Below are 21,810 nucleotides of genomic sequence, written 5' to 3'. Positions count from 1 at the left end.
AGCTTGGAAGGACTGAAGGAGTTTGGCTCTTCTCTCTAGAAACAAGATGGCGGCAGGTTAGCAGCGCTGCATCTGGATGAGATTCTGGGACAAACTTCTGCTAAACACGGTGGTGGAGGTATGGTGATTTGGGCTGTTGTGTAATGAACTCTGACCTCCTTCAGTCAAATGTGAGTCCATTTGTGTAAAATCTGAAGTCCGGCCACACCAGGTCAAAAATCCCAAACACAGATCTAGAAGGTGCAACGGTCTAGTCAAAGTCCAAACCTAAACCTGATAGAAATATTTCACCAAAACAAAATCTATATGGTTAAATAAAGGCTGAATAAAAATCAAAATGTTGCCGGACGTTTAGAGAGAAAACAGAAACCTAAATGAAGTGAAAAACCTTCCACTGCTGCTGAAATAGAAACAATGTGATGTAGATTATTTCCACACTTCCTTTGACTCAGACGCTCTGACATTCCTTAGAGCTTCAGCTGTGAATCTTTCTGTCAAGCTGCCTGGTTATAAAGAACCCAGAAGAGAAACGTAACAATCTGATCCTGAACGTCTCAGGAAAGGAGAGAAAATGTGAGATTTTCCCCAAAACGTTGTGAGTTTCTGTTTGTGTCTTTCGGAGGACGGCAGCAGCAGACAGACTTTCACAGGGTTTGTCCACCCACAGTTTCAACACTCGGACAGAACGGCATTGATGGTGTGAAGCCGGCTGGCAGATAAAGGTCCCAGCTCATAACGGAGAGAGAGAAACCGCACCATTGTTCTGCCTCACACAAGAACAGGACTCAACCAAAAGGCTGAAATTAAAATAATCACCACAACCCGTCCAGCGTCAGAACCTTCGGTCTGGAAAACGGACCTTCACCGTCTCAATGAGACCTTTGTTGATGCTCTGAAGCACAACAGATTGACGCAGTTTGCATGAGAATCTCACAGTAAATGTCAGCAACTGCAGTTTTTATTATTCTGCTGCTCCATTAAAGACGGGCTGAGAGTTAGAGACCAGAAACAGAACCGCAGTTTGGACCAGTGAAGGAACAGAACCCACCCAAAGACGTTACATTTATCAATAACCTCCATACAGATATGCCACTATTTTATTTATATACCCTAATTCATGAATGAACAGTACAAAGCAAACAGGCCCAGTCCGTTCCCAGCGGTACCAGCCAGAACAGTCCAATCACCTCAGTAAAAATGAATCCCAGCTCTTTGAATCGAGTCGTTCTCTTTGCAGAACTGATTTGTCCTTGGCAAGAATATGGAGACAGTGGAGAGGAATCACCCACTTTAACAGCAAGACCACCAGAACCAGAGCCAAAACCAGAGCCAGAACCAGAACCAGAACCAGAACCAGATCCAGATCCAGATCCAGAATCAGACTGTGTGTGATGACTTAAACCGGAAGAGAGACTGAAGTGGAAACAGATTTTCTCCTGAACAGTTAGCCTGTATTCCCACCAGTTCTGTTCAGTCCGCTTTAATCCGACTCCAGTCCGCTTGTCTTGAAACTCCGGTTTGATTGATGAGGCGTGAACGCTAACCGACCTCTGACCTCTGGTCCTACAAACCTCGGTTCAGGTTGAACTGAACTCTGGTTCAGTTTGAATGTGAACACCAAGCGGACCAGAAACCGCTCCTAAACCAGGAAGTGGACTACAGCGCAGGGCATTCTGGGTAAATCCAACCAAAGCTAACATGCTAGCCTAGCGCTAGCAGCAGAAATGTCTCCTGGTCTTCAGCCAAAGACTAAAGAGAAATCCTCCAACACTAAAATCTGACGCCTCCATCTTGTTTCCATCTGGTGAAGAAGGAAGTTGCTCTCAGTGTCTTCAGAGGTTTTTGTGTCGTTTCCCTCAGTGGTTGTTGGTGCAGCGCCCCCACAGGCCAGGAGGGGAACAGATTGGTTTGACTCAGAACCACAGCAGCTGCAGGTGGAGCAGATGTTCTGGTTCCAGTAGAACCGGATCGACCGGACCGTCAAATGTGAAAATATCCTGATCTGATGGATGTTAGCTGAAAATCCCTTCCTGCTTCAATGGTCCCATGACAGAAACATCAATATTTTTTATATACGGACACTTTTTGTGTATTTTTACTAAAGACATCAGGTCCAGTCAGTTCTGAACAAATTTAGTTCTTTCACATGGGAATTAATGCAGAATGTTGTGAGGAACTAAAGCAGCAAACAACGTTCTATAGGGAAACTTTAAAAGGTGACACAACTCCCAGCAGTCACTGAACTCTGGTGGTTGGAAACATGAAAGATTTCCTCATGCAGCCCAAACGGAGAAAGAAAAGTGGACCAGCCAGAACTTCATGTCAGAATCTTCCAACAGCAGTAAGTTTACAAATGCACACCACACTTTTCAGATTTTCTGTACAAATTTGTATCTGCATTGATCCTTTTCCTTCCATGTCATAATTATATTTCACTTTGTTAGTTTGTCACATTAAATCAGAATATTATTATAGTATTCTGTTTAATTTTATTTAATTTATATTTATGATACAAAAACATTTTATTTTCTCTGAGATTTACATTCAGAAAAAATTACTGAATTTGTTCAGTTAAATGTTTTTTATTTCATAGAACTGATGAAGATCTAAGTTTAAATAGTTAAATTATAAAGGAAAAACATTTACTGAGCATTATTTATGGCACAACATTTTGTAAAATATTGAGGTTGTTATAATATCCAGAAAAAATACATTTATAAAATTTCCTGGTGCAAATAATTGAAGATGTCAGGTTTCTATATATATTTTTACAATCTGCAGTTTAAAAGCTAAAAGCAGGAAAACAATATTTTTGAGTAATTCTTATTGATTCTGATTAAAATCAGCTCTAATGTTTATATTTAGCATCTCTAATTTTAAACTAACTGGATTCTTAAGGTATTTTTTATTACTTTCTGTTTTAGAAACAGCCAAGTTGATACATTTTAACAAAAACAATCATTTTATTTCTGTATTGGTCACAATGAGACATATTTCATTCATTTTCTTTGAGTTTTTTAAGGTTCTGACCCGCTGGGCCTCCTGACGGTTTGACCTCTTTGTGACCCAGAAGCCACAGCGTCTCTGTCTCCTGCTAATCAGGCCTGGTTCTGACCCAGTTCTGGTCCCGGAGCGACCCGGAGCACATTTAGATCCGATGAAGCTTTTCTACAAAGTGAAAGCATCAGGAACTGAGCTTAAAAACACAAAGTTCCTGTTGCACAGAACCGGGTCATCTGAGCGACCCGGTTCTGTACAGACCGGGTCGTCTTCTGAGGGGAAAAGTTTGAATCAAGAAGCAGCAAAATGACTTGATTACATTTGAAACGGTCAAAATCTTAACATCCAAATTGGATTATTTCTGTCGAACGAGTTTTCTACGTGTTGAGGTCAAACAAAGAGTCACGTTAACTTCATCTCTGTGCATTTAAAGGGTTAAATGAAAAACTCTGGAGCATTCTGCAGAACCTCACCGCTGGAGGATTGAGACTTTATTTTCTCAACGTTTCTGCTCTAAAATCAAATCAGTGTACTTTTGTTTCCAGATCAAAACTGCTTTAAATTGAAGTTACTTCACTGCGCGGGTTGTGGCGCCCCCTGGTGGGCAAATGTGGAACAGTTTTCCACGTTAGAGGAGAGTCTCTCCACCTCAAAATGAAAACTTTAGGAAACTAAAGTTTTCACCACAGGTTTCTGTACTGTGGTCAGAAACCCAAATATGTCAGATTTATTTCTAAAACTAAATAAATCACAGTTTGTGTTTCCACTGATGTCAAAGCAGAAAGTGATTTAATGTCTGGATGATGGTTTACTGCTTGGAACTTAAGATTGTCTGCTTATTGCTGAAAGTTATTGTTTTCTGAACATTTCAAATAGGAATAAACCACAATGCAAGGCTTTGACAGGATCTTTAGAGATCAATATCAAGCTTCAAACTGTACATGTCTAATCTTTAACTTTGAATAAATCCGTAAATGATGAGTAGTCTTGTGATTCTGGCTTGTAAATATGAAGGATGGTGTTGAAGTAACTGAGGGACAAAACAGGAAGAGGAGCAACATGTAGTTAGACCGACTGTCGTTGAATCAAAAGTGTTCAGTAAGAAACTGAGAACTGTTAAATCTACTGTCTTCATTACAGGTTCTGTTCTGATAAAACGAAACCTGTTAATCAGTGAGTTTTATAGCAGCTCAAAGGTTGAATTCTGGATTTTGGAATAAAAAACATCAGTTGGATCTGAACTAAAGCAGGAATCAGTTTGTGATCGTTGGTTCCTGCAGAGAGACGATCAGATTCACCTTCAGACCAAACTAGCAGCTTCCTCTCAGTGAGTCCAGCTGCAGGAGAGGAAAGTGGAAACCTCCAACTCTGCTGCTTCAAGCTGTTAGCACTGGAGGGGAGTTGGACCAAGAACACTCAGAGTCACTTTGACGGACGTTCGTAGAGGAGGGAGGGAGCCTGACTGACTGGACCTGCTGCTGTTTCAGCTTCACTCAGAGACAAAATGGCTTCCAGATCAGAGGATCTCTGCTGTCCGGTCTGTCAGGACGTCTTTAAGGATCCGCTTGTTCTGTCATGTAGCCACAGCTTCTGTAAGGAGTGTTTGATGAACTGGTGGAGAGAGAAACCAGCAACAGAGTGTCCAGTTTGTAAGACCGTATCGTTGACCAAAGATCCTCCAGTTAGTCTGACTCTGAAGAGACTCTGTGAATTTTTCCTACTGCAGAGAGAGCAGAAAGTTTCAGAGGGTCTCTGCAGTCTGCACTCTGAGAAACTCAAACTCTTCTGTCTGGACCATCAGCAGCCAGTTTGTCTCGTCTGCAGAGATTCAGAAAAACACTCCAAGCACAGATTCAGACCCATCGATGAAGCTGCTCAGGATCACAGAGAGAATCTGAAAACATTTCTGGAGCCTTTAAAGGAGAAACTGGAGCTGAAGAAGGAAGTTAAAGAGAAGTTTGATCAGACAGCAGAACACATGAAGGTCCAGGCCCGACACACAGAGAGGCAGATTGTTGAGCAGTTTAAGAAGCTTCGTCAGTTTCTAGCAGAGGAAGAGGAGGCCAGGCTGGCTGCACTGAGGGAGGAAGAGGAGCAGAAGAGAGGGATGATGAAGGAGAAGATGGAGGCTCTGAGCAGAGAGATAGCAGCTCTTTCAGACACAGTCAGAGCCACAGAGGAGGAGCTGAGAGCTGAAGACGTCTCATTCCTGCACAACTACAAGGCTGCAGTGGAAAGAGTCCAGCGCTGCCCCCTGCTGGAGGATCCACAGCTGCCCTCAGGAGCTCTGATAGACCAGGCCAAACATCTGGGCAACCTGGCCTTCAACATCTGGAGCAACATGAAGTGAGAGTTCTGCAAAGGAGAGCTGGATGTATAAATGTATAAAGTTTGGTGCTTCCAGTCAACAGTAAACAAAATCAGAACAAGCAGAAGAAAAAAACAACAACTCGGAGTTTGAAAAGAAAATTTTATTAAACATCTTTTTAAAACCACTGATGATGTTTAAGTTTCTCAGTTTTGCATCCTGTTCAGGTCTGAGAGCATCGAGGGAACAAGCAGGTTATTTAAACAGAGGAAACACACAGATATTCAAAAATACTTTATAAATACAGAGCAGCATTCAGTAGAAATATAAACAGAGTGTGTTTGCATACAGAAGCTGCTCTCAGACCCAACAGGACGGCGGACACACGGGGAGACCTGCATGTGTCTGAATCCAATTCCACGACTGTCTGTGCTGCTTTACTGAACCTCCACACACACTTCATTATTTAAGAAAACCTGGAGCACGAAAGGGAAGCTACAGCAACGGAGGCGAAGTTTAAAGTCTGATCTGAGGAGAAGCAGGAAGTGTTTGATGGTTTCAGAGGAGAGGCGTTCATCTCACAGCCCTGCGTCGTTATAGGTGGGACTGACCACCTTCAGGATGCTCTGAGCATTCTCCTCCACCAGAGGGCGCCACTTCACCTCTCCTGTCAGCAGCAGATCCTCTCCGTCCAGAGCGTCGATGAACTGCATCTGTGAAGAGCAGGAGGAACATTTACCCTCAGAGCAACGACAACATGCAATGAAAACGCATTTTAAATGATTCACATAATTCCCATGAAATGCAGAGTCAGCACAAAGAGCACTAATGGTTTTACATCACATACATATACACTTGAATGAGGAGGCACTTTTTATCTGTGAAACCCCTGATTTGGAAATGGAAGCCAAGATAAAATGATGCATCATGAAGTCAAAACCCAACATGGGCAGCAGCAAGCTGACGGTCATCTCACTCACTGGACCTCACTTCCCTCCATGTGGAGGCAAGTCCAGTTGGTTCTTCAGGTTCGTCGTTTCTTTGCAGTTTCACTAAACAGCCCTCTTTGAAATGCTCTGTCTGACCTTCCTCACAGATCAAAAAACAGACACGTCTTTAGACGGTTCTGCTGCAGCCACATTCCTGGCCAGCAGCAGACTCTCTGCGTTTTTCGTACCCATTTCAGAGGCACTACAAGCCGGATACTTTGGAACAGAGTGGCTGTGATTTAGCAGCCGTTTAACCAGCAGATTTATCTGGAGAACAGGAATGAAATGAAGAAGTGAGAAACAATGAAGCTCTGCTCAGCATTCTGTTGGAGTTACAGTTTTGTACCAGTCAGAGTTACAAACATTAACTTGGTGCAACTGTTTGGTTTTCTTTTCAATGAAGTTCATTTGTGAATGTTGGTTTACATCTTTTGACTGCATTACACAAATCAATACGTTCCTCATGTTTAAAACATAAAACTAATGAGCTAAATTCAGTTGCTTTCATTATGTTTGGGCAAGAAATTCATAAAAGACTAAATTATGAGTTTAGTTGAGTCCAACAAAAACTGAGAGGTTCTCCATTGCTCTGCGTCGCTGCTAACAACATCAGAGTGTGAAAGACCACGCCCACAAAACCCAGGGTACCACTCTAATGGAGACGCTCTAAACTGGGCTTGAACCAAACCAGTTCCATCCCAGTTTAGCCAGCTGGAGTTAGATTTGTCGGTTTTTAATTGGTTTTAACTTGGCAACTGTAGGCCAATAACAGTCATGCTTGTCCACCAAAGTAAAGTAAAGTAGTGACTCTAATGTTTATGGACCTTACAAGCTCCGCCCACAACCGACCCACGTGACCGCAAGTCTCACAAGCAAAGCCTGGCGGCGCCTTGTTTCTATGGAAACATGACTCCATTAGTGCATCATTTCTACAATATATCAGAGGAACTAACAGGTTCATGTCATCAACTGGGAGGAGGTTACTGGTTTCTCCCTCACAAGCTGGTTGCAAACCTGAGGCCAGCAGGTGTCAGTCAGTTATGGTAGATCTGACCTTTGACCTCAATATGAGAAGCTACAGACTGATAGGAGGAACCAAAGAGCTCTGGAAAAGTAAAGAAGCCATTTGTTTGTTAATATTTAATGAAATCTATTTGTTCTATTTGATGTTTGTTGTGAATGATGTAAACTCACAAAGGAACGAGGTAATTAGTCCAACGTTTAGAAACTACAGCGGCTGTAATGAGCCACAGCAAAGGTAAACAAAGGTAAAATAACCCGAACAGGTGATCAACTCAAAACCACTCCTACCTTTTTACTCTCTCTCTCTTTGTAGTTTAAACACACCTGTTACCATGGCAACCGCCTGCGTCCCGCAAGACGAATAAAGATTACGTTAAAAACAAAACATTCAGTTCGTTACGATATCAAGTTTATTTGTGGATTATTAATCGTTGGTTCCCTGAACACAGTGATGGTTGACTGACCAGCTGTACTTGGTGCTAGAGAGGCTAACAGGAGGAACAGTTTAGTCCAAAACCTTTTCTGCTAAAATAAAATCTTCAGTGTGAGTCAGATACACGTTGCATATTGATCTGTTTAGCTAACGTAAGACTGTAGCAGACAGGCTACAAGGTGTACAAGTTGTATCAGTGCTGCTATTATGCTGTACTTAGCTAACAGGAAGCTGTTTGTGAGACGGCCAATCAGGTGACCAGTAGAATGGGCATCAGCCAATGAAAAGCAGCCCTTTGGTAAGGTGCATGATAGAGAAGATGAGCCCTTTCTCAGGACCTCTGTTACCCTCCATGAGCTTAGGTCAAAGGTCATCAAGGCCTTTCACAATGTGAACTGGAGACCCATCGCCTGGACAAGCTGATGGAAACCTGGTGGTTTGAGGAACTTTGGGTTTTGTAGCTGTAGAACCAAACCCAGTCATGGGGGAGATGATGAGACACCAGCAGTGTTTGGTTTGGTGTAGCAGCTACTCCAGTTTATTCCCAAAAGCAGAACCTGCCATGAATCCTCAGACTAGCTTAGCACGGCCACCAACGACCGCCGGCATTGGGAACTTGGACAAGATTTTCAATTCCTCAGAGAAACATGAGGGAGAATTTAGTAAAACTAATGTTCTGTTGAACCACAGTGGATTTTCATCTGTGTATATTTGGTAGCTGATTTCAGGCTGTTTTTATCTATTTTATATTTTTCTTCATCTACTAAAAGATATTCAATTTATAAATGAATTTTTTTTTTATTCTGTTGACTTTTTTCACAATCAAAGTAAAAGAAAATCTGTTCTGAAGTTTTACATTTGTTTGGTCAAATTCAGTAAAATGTGGAACGTCGTTGGTCATAATGTTATCCTAAAAAATATTGTGATATCATTTGTGGCAGGAAGTGCGACTGAGCAACCAACACACCTGTTTGCGAACGTACTCCACCAGGAGCTCCAGCTGCTGGGGGTCGTCACACTGACAGTTGAACAGGTTCCTCCACAGAGCTGCAGCCAGGACGCAGTCATCAGACAGGATTCCCTGCAGAAACACAGAAACACACTTCACTCCTCAGCACCGACGTCTGGACGCGCTCCAGGCGATAAAACCCAGAGATCTGGGACTGATTTCACGTTTTCTTCTGACCTCATCGTATCCAAATATGGCAGCGTAGAAGGTTTCAGTCATGGCTTTCAGGGCCTCCTTCCTGTGGATGGCGTCGATCTGCAGCACAAACAGAACCACAGTTCAGTTCTGCACAGACACACACCCAGCTGGGTCCATTAGAACCTGGACTGGTTCTGACACCAGGTCTGGTCTGAGCGACGGACCCAGAATTTTATCACAGTATTCTGTGGTACAACTGTGATATTGCTAAAGATTTTTATTTTAAGTAACAAAAAATATTCATGAAAAACTCATTTGAAACAAAAAGGTGATTTCTAAGTTGCACTCAGTCGCATTAAATCAAATCAAAGAATGGAGAAAATAACAAAAGTAAAATTTCCTGCAAGTTTAGTTTTTTATTTACCATCAATAACTAAAATTTATCACAACAACAATGAATTAAAAATCCTATAAGGAATTTTTCACAATAAATAATCAGAATATATGATGAATGCCGACCTGCAGCAGTTAACTCGGGTTATTTTTCTCCTGATGATGGCGCTGTTCAAACAATGTTCACACAACAGCATCAATTTTTCTGTAAATTAGAATCCAAACGTCTAAAGAAAAATTTCAAGTTCAGGAGTTTTTCTACTTTTCTTTCATGCATTAAAATAAAAACTGAAGTTTAGATAAAAAAAAAAAAGAAAATCTGAAAACGGATTTAAATAAGTTTTAAACAGTTTAAAACTTATTAATCAGTAATGTTTTAATTACTGATTAATTAAAACTTAAAAGGCCAGAAACTAAAGGATGGATTGAGTTTGGACATGTGGAGGCCAGAAGAAGAATCTGATTATTATTATTATTATTATTATTATTATTATTTGTGATTTCTGAATTGAACTGAAGGTTTTTCAGTGTGATCAAAGCCCAGTTTGGAGCCGTCCAGGAATCAGGTGTGAAATCACCTGATGGTGCGCCGAACTCGACTGAGGACCAAAATTACAACATTTTTTACATTTCCAGCTCCAGAGACAAATTCATTCAAAAACCTGTTCCCCTCCTGGCCTGTGGGGGCGCTGCACCACGATCCACTGAAGGAAACAACATAAAAACCTCTGAAGACGCTGAGAGCAACTTCCTTTATTTATTTGAGTTGCATTGGGGAATCAATGCAGATAAAAACTTTTCTAGCTGAAATTAATTCCCACAAATTGTAGTTAACTAAAATGTTTTCTCCCAAGGCGTCTCTTCCAACCCAGTAACTCCCCCAGAGAAGCGGCGTTGATGTTTGACTGAAGCGGACAGATTTCTGGCGCGTGATGGACGCCGGTCAGCGCCAGGCCTGTTAGAGCAGCTTTTCACGCTTGTTGAGGCTTTCAGAGCGGCAGTTGTTTTTCCTAAAGTGACCCTGAAATATCCTGCAGACCCACATTAACATTCTTTGTTGTGACTCCTGAACAGAGTGAAACCTGTAATTTCTGCAGTGCGGTAATCGGCCTTGCAGGAGTCTCCCTGTGAGCCAGAGTCCGGCGCTCCATGCCAACCAGCGACGTTTCCTGGAGCTGCTCCACTGACGGAGAATAGAGGAGCGACTCTGTGGCCGCGGCGACCGCAGCCGACCGCAGCCGGCCGCGCTCTCCTGGGACCTGGCTGCACTTCCTGCCTGTTGGCTAAGTTATGCTGATGTACAACCTGCGTCGCTCTGCAGGATGCAGCGGCACGGCTTGCAGCCCAGGGACTAAAATAACGGACGTTTATTCCAGAAAACAACTCTTGTTTGGATCTTTGGTTCTTCACGAATGCTTAAAGCCGCAGAGCTGATCAAAAGGAAAGTGTCAAACACCAGTGAGTTCCTTTAAAACCGTCTTCCAGACGAGGTTATTATAGGCAACTAAAACAAAACAGAAACTCAAACTGAGAAAATGTTTAACCGAAAAAAAAGAAAAATGCAAAATGGTGACAGAAAAAGTTTGAAAAAAAAACTCCAATCAGTTCAACAATAACTGAATAAAATTTTAAACAATGTAATCTTCTGCTGAGCATTCGGTACCCAATCGATGTAACCGACCGGCGCCAAACCCGACCGGCGCCAAACCCGACCGGCGCCAAACCCGACCGGCGCCAAACCCGACCGGCGCCAAACCCGACTCACCCCCATGATCTTGCTCCTCTGCTCCACGTCTTCCCACATGGAGTGGACGATGTAACGGCACATGAACTTCCCCTCTCTGCCCTCCTGACGCATCCGCACCAAACACATCCTGCCAGAGACAAACAGGGAGCGTGGACAGAACCGTCCATTTTTTATTCAATTGGTCCAATCAGGAGGATTTAGTTGCTTTGATACGAACCTTCAGTCCAGAGTTGGGATTTAAACCCACAACACTGAACCATCTCACCGCCATTATCCTGCCCTCATTCGTCCCTCTGTTTGCTTCCTGTAGTTCAACTGTGTTCAAGTCAGATCATCTAAACTACAATTTACCAGGAAAGACTTTGATCTTTTATTACAGATATTCTGACTGGTTCTGTTACAGGGCGGGAAAAGTCCAAACTGCATCCATTACAACAAAATCTGTAAATCTAATCACATCCAAAATCCCTCTAGGCTGATGTTCAGCTTTAAGAGGAAATGGTGGGAAACCTTTGCTGCTAGCAGAGCTAACTTTTAGCTTAGCAATTTAGCTAGCTCTGAAAACGCTTAGCGCACTGAGACGCCATGTTCATTTTCCTGGACAGATTCTGAACTTTACTGGTTGTTCAGTTCTGGTTTAGTTGAATAAAGTTCATTATTGAACTGTGTTGAAGTTTTGGTTTTAGATCTTTTTATTCATGCTCTTATTTTGAAAAGGGTGAAGACTGCTTACACAGCAGTTCCATTTTCTCTCCTCGGATCCTCCACCCGCGATGCACGCAGCAAATTACTATTTGAACGAATCAATAACATGAACAACGTGCAGCAGCAAAGCAGCAGTTTGACTCACCAGACATGCAGCTGAGCGACCAGGAACCAGGAGTTCAGGGTGTCCGGCAGGGAGCATTCTGGACCAAACAGAACCACGTTTAAGTCCATCAACAAGCCTGAACACGGCTGGATCCTTCTGCTGCATTGTGGGAAATGTAGGACTCAGACTTACTGTCAAAGAACTCGTCGTAGTTTATCCTCTCCACGCAACACGTGTACATGCGCAGCGCGGCGATCTTGATTTTCTGTCAACAAAAAAGTCCAAAACTTTAAAGAGACGCTAAAACTTGGAGTTTTAATTTACTGAAAACTATTTATTCCTAACAAGAAGTTAGAAAGTGTAGAAAACAAGACAATTTTCCCTATAAGAGAGAAACATCTGGAACCAGTACTTTTCAAGAACTGACTTCAAACTCCATATGAAGGTCTGAATCCGTCCCGATACGAAAACATTCTAGATCCGTCACAATGTGCTGCGGCCATACAGGCGCATCTATTCAGCCAAATTCTATGTTTTGCGCCCTGAGCTTCGCCATACTTTATTATTTATTTCACATTATAGTTAGAATCAATAATTGCTCTTTCTGAACCATTTGGAAGAAACTTTCTTACAGTTTATTTTTTACATGTTTCACCAACTTACTGAGAGTTTTAGTCGGTTTCAGTTTCTTTGTTATTTATTTTCCATTTGCTGTTTTACTCCCAACTGCACTGACTGAAAAAATGAACATTGTTTTTACATGTTTGATGTGAAGTTACTGGTGCATTTCAGAGTGCAAACTTCTCAAGTACATTTGATGACTGTCTGTCTTTAGAGAAACAAGAACATTTTAAGTAAATTCAGCTTTTTCTCAATATCAGATCAGCTTTAACCGTTAATAAACCTCAGATATCAGACATGAAAAGAGTGGATCAGTGCATCTCTACATAGAACAGGCTCCAGTATCTTACTGAAAAGTTAGCTTTGTAGTTTTTATGAGTTCTAAGACATTTGCACTAAAAACTAGACAAACCATATTGGTAAGAATTTGTGTTTTGAAGTGATTTCAAACATTTTAGTTTTTGTAGTTTCAGTTTAAATCAGGAAACAGTTTTGGTCCAACATCACGTCTCACCCTGAGGACACGGTTCAGGACACATGCATAGACCAAAACACATTTTGCTGAGCGATTAATTGTCTCAAAAATTATTGCGATAAACGATAATATTGTTTGAAAACCTTTTTACACTGATTTAATGGAAATGACATAATAATTCATGTGATTTCCTGTCAAAGATAGATACACTTTATTTTGAAAGAACATTTAACACTGAAACTGATAAAATAAACAAAACAACCAAAAACTAAAATAAAATGGATTCTCAGTCTCCATTAACAAAAATGAATAAAAACACCAAAGTGTAAATAAATACTGGATTCAACCAAAAGAGTTCAGATTATGAAGTCTGTAAACCATATTGCCCTTCAGTAATCATTAGATTTAAATAGAGAAGATGGAACATCGACTACCTGATGCAATAGTTCACACTACACGTTAGTTCACTCCTACATTTTCCCCTTAAGACAATCTGAGAACGCGTTGATGTTCTCAGATTGTCTCTTAATTTCATAACCGATCATCCTGTAGTGTGTGGTGTGTTACGGTAGATCGTTGTGGCGCTCCGATCTAAATCAGGGGTTTTCCCCACTGGGAGCTTAACGCAGCCTGTTGAATGTGACAGGTAGCCAATCAGAAAGCCGGATTCTCCTCCTGCTTTCTGAGGGAAATACAGAGGGAATCCCAAACAGCTGACACGGAGCAACCCAGTCCAGCGGACATTGGAGATGATATGTGGAAACAACATTAATGTTTATAAAACATTTGGTGTAAAGAATATAGAAATGATGAGGGGAGGAGTTGGAGCCAAATTGGTACCAGTTGATGAACCCGGTAACTTTTCAGCTGTTCTTTGTTAACGTGACATAAATAGATTATAATGATTTTCATTCAGTCAGGACGTTACGCTGACACTAGAGACACATGCACTGCAGGGAGATTGTAGTAAAGCATTGATTAATGCCTGGTTTTAAAATGACTTCACTGGACTTGGAGCCATTATTTTGTGCCCATTGTTGGACACCACACGGCCCGATGGAACCCGATGGAACCCGATGGAACCCGATGGAACCCGATGGAACCGTTCTACCTAGGATTTCTGTCGGCTAATGTGTGATCTCTCAGGTTTTGAAAATGGGCCGACAATCGGCCGACAGCTCTAAGATGGTGTAGTGTGAACTGGACATTACACTGAGGAAATGAGGAAGGGAGGGTCAGTGGAGAGCAGCGGAGTTGAACCTTTTTTCATTCAGTGTCATCAACAGAAAGAGAAAAAGGCTGGAAGAGACGATAATTAAAATGATGTCGATAGTTTAAATGTATCTATGATTAATTGATTTATCGTTTATCGTGACAGGCCTACATATAAACACATTTTCTCTGGGTTGAAACCTCAAACATTTTCTGTCTTTCTGCTCTTCATCCAAACCTAAATAACCAGAACTCCATCCAAACCCTCCAACTCACCCATTTGTTGTATTTGAGCGGGGCGGTGAAGCCCATGGCCTCGATGAATTTGGTGAAGGCGCCGACTTCCTCCTGGGAGTGTTGAGGCGTCTCCTTCACGCTGCGGAGCTGCAAACCCACATCGATTACTTCTGATCAAAGTGTCTGACACCCACAAAACTTCAAGGAAAAGATTTCATTTCATCATAAATAATCCATCAAAACAGAGACTAACCTCAGGAAATATTCATTTGTTTTCGGCTTGGAAAGAAGCTGATGGAATTTTAAAAATGTATGTTCATAAATGATGCAATTTTGAAATATTAAATGGTTGATCATTTCATCAGTTACTCAGTACTTGAGCAGACTTTTTACCAAATACTTTTTTACTCTTAACTAATTTATTTTTACTTGAGTAAAAATAAGTTGAAGTCGTTCTGCTCTTACTTAAGAACTTTTCCAACGTCTGCTGTCAGAAAAAAACTAACATCCAGGAAAGATTTGTTTTTCTATAGCAAAGACTGATCAACGTTGTGACTCAAACTCAGCAGAAATACAAAGTAAATGTGATGAATTAAAAAATAAGATGCATAGTTTGAGTCAATTTCTTAAGAACTAATATCAAATTAACATTTTGCTCTTTTTTTCTGATATAAATAAAATTATGTTCTTTTTAAGGCTTCTGTGAGTTTAATGATTAGAAAAAAATATCTTGATGAAAATCACCAAAATATTTTATTTCCTCTTTATTTTGATCACCATTAGCTGCGTTAGCATCAGAGGAAGCTGAGACAAGCTGTTCTGTGGCTCAGAGTTCACACACATCCGCTACCCAACCTGCACGCTGCAGGACGCCTGGTTCCAGCATGAGCGAGGTTGTTGGTCAGATTCCTGATGCTTCATTACCTGAGTGCTGATGTGCAGAGCCCGACTCTGCGTCAAACAGCTGGATCTGCTCAGCTGGCCGGCGGCCGAAGCTCTCAGACACCAATCCTGCTCCAGCAGCTGGAAGGGAAAAAATATATTTGATCATTTTTCTCTAAAATTCAGATACATGTGCAGCATAAAAGTTAATGTGCTGCATTTGTTCAATGATGAACTTCAGTGCTGCTGCTCAATATCTGAGGACAATTCAGTTTTTATGGTTCTGCAGAACGACAAGAAGGCAAAAAAAGTTTCAAAAAATATTTTCTATCTGTCCAACTCGGTGTTTTAATGAAGCCCATTTGATTCAGGAATTTATTATTGGTCATCACATCTTTGAGAACAAACGTTAATGAAAAAAGGAAAATATTCAGAGCTTATTTTATCATAGAAATGTTTACGATGTCCTAAAACCAACTGAAGGTCAGAGGTCACGGTGTTCTGGCTAAGATGTTCACCGATCAGCACCAGGTTTGGATCCCTCAAATATTGCAGCATTTTCCTGAACAATAAACCCATAATTAGTTAAAAATACCCAATTCGTCCAAACCAAAGGAAAGAATTATAAAAAAAACAAAAAACTTTAACTGAAAACTTCACGGCGACGTCAATAAAACCTAAAGAGTCACACAATTTTTGTCATAAATATTCAACTTAGTTTTAACCTAAAGCTTCTGGAAGCCATTTGTTCCTGAAACTCACTTGGATCAGAAAAATAGTTTAAGTCATGAAGCTGCTTAAAAACCAGATTAATACCAAATAATCACATGTTTCTCAGTATGTCGATCATTAAAACTCTGAGCTCATTTGAGACGTTTCAGTGTGAACTGGTTGGAAAAGTGAGGTTTCAGTACAACTTGTGAAACTCAAGTGAATTTACAGCATGAGAAAATACAAAATAAATGGACAAAATGTGCATAAAACCTGATTATTTACAAACTTAATTTTTTAAAAGTTGATTCACATGTAAGTAAGGAGAGTTATAATGACCTTTAAAAATTATACTTTGTATTTCTATAAAGACAAAAATAAGTATATTATGAATTCTTTAAATTAATAAAAATATCTTATTGTAATTTTAGGCGTTTTCTATGAGCCCATTTACACAGAGAGTAAGTCTGCACCAGTTTTCTGATAAAATTCTATTTTTATTCTTATGGACATTAGATATGTTATAATATATTTTTACATTCTGATTTATATGTGGAAATTAAAAAGAATCCAAAATCCAAACAAACATAACAATAAAAAGTTTTACAAATTCAAACATTTAAATGTAAAAATTTCTGCTATTTATTACCTTATTATTTTCATTTCCAGACTCTAGAGGAGAAATTATTTCCAGAAGAAACATTTCTGCCTCATGTTTACCTTCAACAACCAGAAAAATAATTTGAATCTAACAGGAGGTGAGTGAGAATAAATGATCCCATCAGGTATTTAATCCTGTAATCCTGATACATCTCTTCAGAACCGATCGAACCCCTCAGATTCTGCCTCTGGATTTAAATGATACGGATTTTTTAGCTGGTTCCGGAGTTAGCAACAAGCTAACTTTTAGCTTTTACCTTCGCGCAGGCGCCTCTGGACGCCGCCGCTCTCACGGCGCACCTGGCGGCGACCTGCAGCGGCCGCCGGTACATGACTGCAGCAGGTACCGGTGTGAGGGCCGAGGAGGACCGGGCAGCTTCTCTACGGCTACCTGCGAGCACACCTTCTGGTTGGGTAACACCTGCCCCAGCAATGTCAACGGAATCTGCCCGGCAGCGAATACTGTCCGACCGGAACTCCGCGGAACGAACGAAAGGTCCGCTTGATTTTATAACAGCAGAGGGTGTGATGTATTTTTTTAATTTATTTGAGCTAATAAATTTATAATCCGCTTTCAGTGAGGACTAAACGTCCTGTGTAATTTTATACGTCTGGTGAACTATTTAGACAGCACAGCTGCTACTAAGAAGTTAATATGGAAAACTCAAAGTGCCACAATTTCTTTTCATGAATAATTCCATACAGGGCTGCACCTTGAGCACCTGGAGACACAAGAAGGTCCTGGGTTCTGGGTCTTTTGGCGTCTTCTCTCCATACATGACTCATAGGTTCTGATGATTCACTACTAAAATGTTAAAAATGTTAAAATGATCATTTTGACTTACAAGTGTGTTGCATTGAGTCAGAGCACCTTCTACAGCCGCATCAAGCTGGAAGGAGAAACAGAACTCACTGGAAATAACACCATTCCAAAAATACCTTGATGTTGTGAAAAATATGAATAAAAACGGAATGCGATGATTTATTATGTTATTCTTCCTAGAAAGTTGTAAACATACAGAATATATCAGCACTTCTTATTACCAACTTATAATTGTTTTAGATTGTTGTGTTTTTTCAACAACAAACTATAATACCAAATATCTGCCTCATACTGAAATCTAAAGTTGTTTTTCAAAAAATGAGATGACATTCAGCACCTCCCACTTGAGGAGTTCCTCAAAGATTTGTCTTTGGCACAGTCTTAATTTCCGTGTTGATGTTGTCCCAGTGTCTATTTTTGGGAATGACAACATGTCCTTCTGCTGCTTGTCTGATGAAATTCCAAACTGTCTGCCCATTCATGAAAAACAACAGTTTTAAGCTGTTATTGGACCATCTTGCTCATATAAAAGGTCTGGAAAAACTCAAACTTTCTCCACCTCAACAATAATAAAATGGAAGTTATGGAATTTGGGAGATCAGATCATTTTTGAGTCCTTTCTGTCATCTTGGCAGATTCTTTAAACTTACAAATCACTTGTCAAGATGAACATTTTCTAACTAAACTTCTTGCTGGGTTAAGATCAATCATCACTTCACTGCTTCCAGTTCAAACAACCTGCTGCTTTTTAACAGGAACATCTATAACTCCAGTTCTAGCTTCAATCACTGGATCTATAATGTTGTTCCTGGTTGGTAAGGCTCTTAATGGACCTTTGAAAACAACAAACATCCTAAATAAGAACAAGTTTTGAAGGTAAGCAGATTGATCCGGACTTCATTTCCTAGAGAAGAAGAAGCTGAGCAGAGTTAATTTTTTTCTATTGAACAAACTTCATGGCCCCAATTTAGCTCCATATTACACTTCTTTCTCCTGAAGAAGACACTAGTAGACCCAGCGACATCTAGCATGTCATTCTGGACCTGCTAAACTGGAAATGATGGTGAAAAAAAGAATCATTTAATAAATAATGATAAATGTTTCAGACCTTTACACGTTTTCCTGACTGTGTTTCAGCTGCAAAACAACTGAAGCTCAGAGTTTCTTTGAATAAAGACTCAAACGCATCTGTTTGTAGTTTCTTTTGAACCATAACAAATGGAAAATCGTCCAACATATTTGATGTGTATTAATGATTTAACAATGAATGTGATGCCTGTTCCTGGCTTTACAACTGTTAACTGCAAGATGTTTTTATGTTTAGCACTTTTAACTGCCTTGTGGCTGAAATGTGCAAATAAACCTGAATGATTGACTTGACCAGAGGTTGAACATGGAGGCCAACCGTCGGCTCCTCTGCTGCCACCAGAGAGAGGATGAGGAGCAGCCTGGTGGTTTTCTGAAGGTTTAAGCTTCTCCTTCATCACTGTGGTTTTATTTTTCTCATCTGGAAGCGTCTGAGTGTAGGAGGCAACATGTCAAAGTAAGGGAGGTCAGAACCGTCGCTGCTCAGCAGGATCAGCATGTTTAGAGACTTGTGGCAGAGAGGAAAGTTCAGTTTGGAATAACAGGATTCCTCAGAAAACACAAAGTCATCAGGGAAGGAAACTGGCATGAAAAGGAAAACTGGAAGGTCAATTGGAGCTTTCTGGACCAAAAGTCTGAACATTCATGTTGGAGGAAATGAGATCAGCGGCGTCGGATCGAAGTTGGACCTGGGCTGTGAGTTATGAGACGCGACTGAGCGGGGCTGCTGTTTCCTCTGCAGCCAGACGTTGTTCATCCCACAGAGGGCTCGCCCTCAACGCACCATTCCTCATCGGTGACCTTGGTCCGACATTGAAGAACCCTCCCAGGAAGTCAGAACAAACCCAGCAGACCTGGAACGTGCCAAACAGGTTCAGTTCCAACTGTTCAAGATCTCACAGAACCATCGGCGCCACGCGGTGGACAAACACCTTTAGAGATCAAGTACATGTCGAGATCCAGAGGTGGGCAGGAAACTCAAACATTTTACTCAAGTAAGAGGAAAAAGTTCCCAAGAAAGTATTTGGTAAAAAGTCACTCAATTACTGACAAATAATCAAGAGTTTAATCTTTAAAAATTACACAATCAGATGGACCAAAAATATAAAGTTCAGTGGAAATTTGAATATTTAAGGATGAGAATAACAATAATTCATAGAAGTAACAAAAAATAACAAAATCAGAGAAAATCTATTTTTTCCAAATCAGTTTCTTTCAATAAACAATTTATGAAACTTTAACAAAAGCTGAGCCTAACCCTTGGGTTAAAACATTCAGTGGGTAGAAAAAAGTAACTGAAGTAAATATAATAGAGGAAATGTAACTTGTTACTAGTATCATCAAATGAACCCAATACTGTCACTAAAAATCTCATCTTCAGATCCTGCTGATTTACCGCAGGTATAAAAATGAGAAGCTAAACTTTTTCTCTTCAGTTTTCTGCTGTTCTGGTTTCACCTGAAACTTTCACCTAAATCTGAAGGACATTCACGTCTTTTGGAGCCGTTTGTGAACAACTGCTGCTTCCAGATGATCCGATGCCTCAGCAGCCTGGTGAAGGTCTGGAAGGAGACCCAATGAAATTATTTTATCTACAACTAGTTGTTACTGTGTCTTGTCTTTATGCTGCAACTGCAAAGTAATTTCCCTGCTGGGATGAATAAAGTACTTCTATTCTATTCTATTCTATTCTATTCTATTCTATTCTATTCTATTCTATTCTATTCTATTCTATTCTCAGTAGAAAGGAAATTGCTAAATCGTTCAGGTACAACCTAGAAACCATGGAAACTGCTGGAAGCATGACGGTTCCGCCCACAGGGAAACCAGTTCTCCATCTCCATCAACTGGGAGGGTGTCGACTAAGAAAGAAGCTCCTGAGAAAAGTGTAAAGGTCAGGAGAGACAAAAGTCCTGAGCTGTTAGAACAACGACAGAAGAATGAAACACAGAGAGGATTTTATTTAAGTTAAAGGTACCACATTGACCCGTTTCTTCTTGGTTTTTATCGGACGTGTTTCTGTTCCACAAAGTGATTCTACTGAAAGATGATCCCACTGTTAAGGAAATATCTAAATACACACTAATAAACAATGTTACAAAATGACATTTTGGGCACTTACAGTTTTGAAACGTAATAAACTGCATCAGGTGTCATGCATGGTAGAGGCAGCCTTATGCTGTGGGACTGTTTCTTTGTTAGAACAGGTGCATTACATGAAGAGGATGGAAAAATGAAAAAGGTTTTCCCTCCATGCTTCCCACCTGGATCCAAACCCTCATCAGAACCGGGTTTGGGTCGATAATAAGAGCTCCATAATGTTCACACTGAACTGTTAGCGACTCTAAAACCCCAGAAATAAAAAGTCATAAAAACCCCATAAAGTCAAAAATTGAGAAAACCAGAAACAAACATTTCATTTTGATGAGTTTCACCTTCAAATCCATCAATAAACATAAATATGTTGGTCAGTGTTACATTTATTATGATTCATAAAAATGAGCTGTGAGCAGGAACTGACCAGACAGTGACCGTCCTGCTGAACGTCCAGCTGACCGTCCTGCTGACCGTCCAGCTAAACGTCCAGCTGACCGTCCTGCTGAACGTCCAGCTGACCGTCCTGCTGACCGTCCAGCTAAACGTCCAGCTGACCGTCCAGCTGAACGTCCAGCTGACCGTCCTGCTGGCTCCTTCTGTGGTTTAATCAGATTTGATCTCACAACTTCTGAGTGGACTCAATTCCAAATCAGCTCTTCTAAACTTAGAGTTTAACAAATAAAGTGACAAAACCGACAGCAGATGTTCCCTGAAACTGACATAAAAACTTAAAATAAACTTTAAACCCAACAACAAAACATGAACAAAAATCAGAAAAAAAGCCTAAAAATGAAACCACTAAACAGATGAAATGCAGTAAAAAGCCAAGATTCTGTCCAAACATGTTTGCAGATCGTTTTCCGTTTTTTGCCAAGTGATTTATTGTTTTAACCAATCTATAACTTTCAGTTGCTTATGTGCTGGGATTTGTGTCCCGGCTGCAGAGGGAAGCTCTGGGCTCATTAAATTCCTGCTTGTTGGTCGTATATTAAGAGGTGTGAGAGATGTGAGGATAGGAGGGTTTGTGCAGCTCTCCTGCAGAGAAGGCCTGATTTCCTCAGCGTTTTCATGGTGGGGCTAAATCAACAACGCCGGTGACATGTTGGAGCTCTGGGTCGCGGCGACGCCCCGCTCGCGTTCAGCTGCTGCCTCGTC

At 40.8% G+C, this 21,810-nt stretch overlaps 2 protein-coding genes across 2 annotated transcripts; one reads left to right on the top strand and one right to left on the bottom strand.

Annotated features, from left to right (window-relative positions):
- The first annotated feature begins 4,465 nt into the window (after positions 1–4,465).
- On the top strand, positions 4,466–5,350 carry LOC122833945 (E3 ubiquitin-protein ligase TRIM35-like). Its single transcript, XM_044121941.1, has one exon. The coding sequence runs from the start codon at positions 4,505–4,507 to the stop codon at positions 5,348–5,350; it is 846 nt and encodes a 281-aa protein (XP_043977876.1). The 5' UTR covers positions 4,466–4,504.
- A 106-nt stretch (positions 5,351–5,456) lies between these two features.
- On the bottom strand, positions 5,457–17,265 carry LOC122833709 (ubiquinol-cytochrome-c reductase complex assembly factor 1). The gene is made up of 9 exons (XM_044121512.1): positions 16,907–17,265; positions 15,321–15,419; positions 14,436–14,543; positions 12,044–12,116; positions 11,891–11,948; positions 11,059–11,167; positions 8,940–9,017; positions 8,721–8,834; positions 5,457–6,021 (listed from the first exon to the last, which is right to left on the bottom strand). Exons 1-9 carry the CDS (start codon positions 16,979–16,981, stop codon positions 5,887–5,889), a joined length of 849 nt encoding a protein of 282 aa, XP_043977447.1. The 5' UTR covers positions 16,982–17,265; the 3' UTR covers positions 5,457–5,886.
- Positions 17,266–21,810: the final 4,545 nt, after the last annotated feature.

This window comes from Gambusia affinis, linkage group LG07 (genome assembly GCF_019740435.1).
Source record: "Gambusia affinis linkage group LG07, SWU_Gaff_1.0, whole genome shotgun sequence".
NCBI classification, from domain to species: domain Eukaryota; kingdom Metazoa; phylum Chordata; class Actinopteri; order Cyprinodontiformes; family Poeciliidae; genus Gambusia; species Gambusia affinis.
Note: the sequence above shows the minus strand (reverse complement) of the source record. Positions and strands in the feature narration are given on the sequence as shown.

Bases quoted from the DNA above. Each gene is read 5' to 3' on its own strand.
- LOC122833945 (XM_044121941.1), top strand. From the start codon at position 4,505: ATGGCTTCCAGATCAGAGGATCTCTGCTGTCCGGTCTGTCAGGACGTC.
- LOC122833709 (XM_044121512.1), bottom strand. From the start codon at position 16,981: ATGTACCGGCGGCCGCTGCAGGTCGCCGCCAGGTGCGCCGTGAGAGCG. The intron at 12,117-14,435 runs GTGAGTTGGAGG...TTTTGTTGACAG, and splicing joins CGCTCAAATACAACAAATGG to AAAATCAAGATCGCCGCGCT. The intron at 11,949-12,043 runs GTAAGTCTGAGT...TGTTTGGTCCAG, and splicing joins CTACGACGAGTTCTTTGACA to AATGCTCCCTGCCGGACACC.